General features: G+C 37.2%; 1 protein-coding gene across 1 annotated transcript in view; it reads left to right on the top strand.

Moving 5' to 3' along the window:
• The window catches only part of LOC108558458 (filaggrin-2-like), an 11,215-nt gene extending 10,490 nt beyond the window's left edge, over positions 1-725 (top strand). The window contains exons 8-9 of the mRNA XM_017915371.1: positions 16-303; positions 362-725. Of these exons, the coding sequence (XP_017770860.1) occupies positions 16-303; positions 362-701 (628 nt within the window). The 3' untranslated portion in view covers positions 702-725. The remainder of the gene's footprint in view (positions 1-15; positions 304-361) is intronic.
• Positions 726-1,117: the final 392 nt, after the last annotated feature.

The following is a 1,117-nucleotide window of genomic DNA, read 5'->3' as shown; positions in this document are numbered from 1 at the left end:
CGGAGCTTCCAGCAGGAACAACTTTGGTTCTCAAGGATTCCCATCGACTCCATCCACTCAATACGGAACTCCTTCCAACAACGGACATTTCGCTCAATCCAACAACTTCGGCGCTCAAGCCCCATCCACTCAATACGGTGCTCCAACCAAGAACTTCGGTGGTCAATCCAACATTCCTTCAGGACAATACGGAGCTCCTTCCGGTCAATACGGAGCCCCAACTAAATACCAATCCGCTGAAGCCGGTGCTGCCATCCTTCGTTTCAACAACCAAAACCAAGGAGATGGATCATACAAATTCGAGTAAATTTACCTGAAATTTCATCCAACTTTTATTATAATTAACAAACATTCTTTCTAGATTCGAAACTGAAAACAAAATCTCGCAGCAAGAAGCCGGTGAATTGAAGAACGACGGATCTCAAGAAGGAGCTCAATCTGTTGAAGGATCTTACTCGTACATGGGTGATGATGGTAAAACTTACACCGTCCACTACGTAGCCGACGAAAACGGTTTCCGTCCAGTCGGTGATCACATCGCCGAAGAAATCCAAACTTTGGCTAAGAACGCTGCACAAACTTCGTCCCAAGGATACAACGGAAACGCTCAAGCTTCTTACTACAATGGTCCATCTTCTCAGCAATTCCAATCTGGTCCAGCCAAACCCAGCTTCAACCAACAATCTGGATATCAATATTAAAAAATAATTAACAATTATGTAAATGTAGACAACAAAATATTTAATTGAAATAAATTATCATTATTTTTCTATAAATTGTTCGATTTATTTATTTATAAAATAATTACTTTTCTAAAAATGTAACTATAACAATTATTTAAATTATAGTTAAACAATTAAAATTAACATTTGCTTTATAGTAAAGAAGATCATTAATAAAATTATTAAACAGAACTTAACACGTTGACGGACAGTAGAAACAAGTGAAATTCGAAAATTGACACTATATGTTTTTGTAATTTTTAGAATATTAGAAGTATAGTTTTACTCTTTCTGCTTAAATACACTTAATTTTGATTAATTCAGCACCTTTAATTAGGTTGCGGCTACAACCGTCATGGCGCCAGCGGACTCTAGACACTATGTAATGGGACGAT

The sequence above is a fragment of the Nicrophorus vespilloides genome, unplaced genomic scaffold, assembly GCF_001412225.1.
Source record: "Nicrophorus vespilloides isolate i.1.1-1 unplaced genomic scaffold, Nicve_v1.0, whole genome shotgun sequence".
Classification (NCBI taxonomy): Eukaryota; Metazoa; Arthropoda; class Insecta; order Coleoptera; family Silphidae; genus Nicrophorus; species Nicrophorus vespilloides.
The sequence above is the reverse complement of the archived record's forward strand: the minus strand, read 5'-3'. Positions and strand labels throughout refer to the sequence as shown.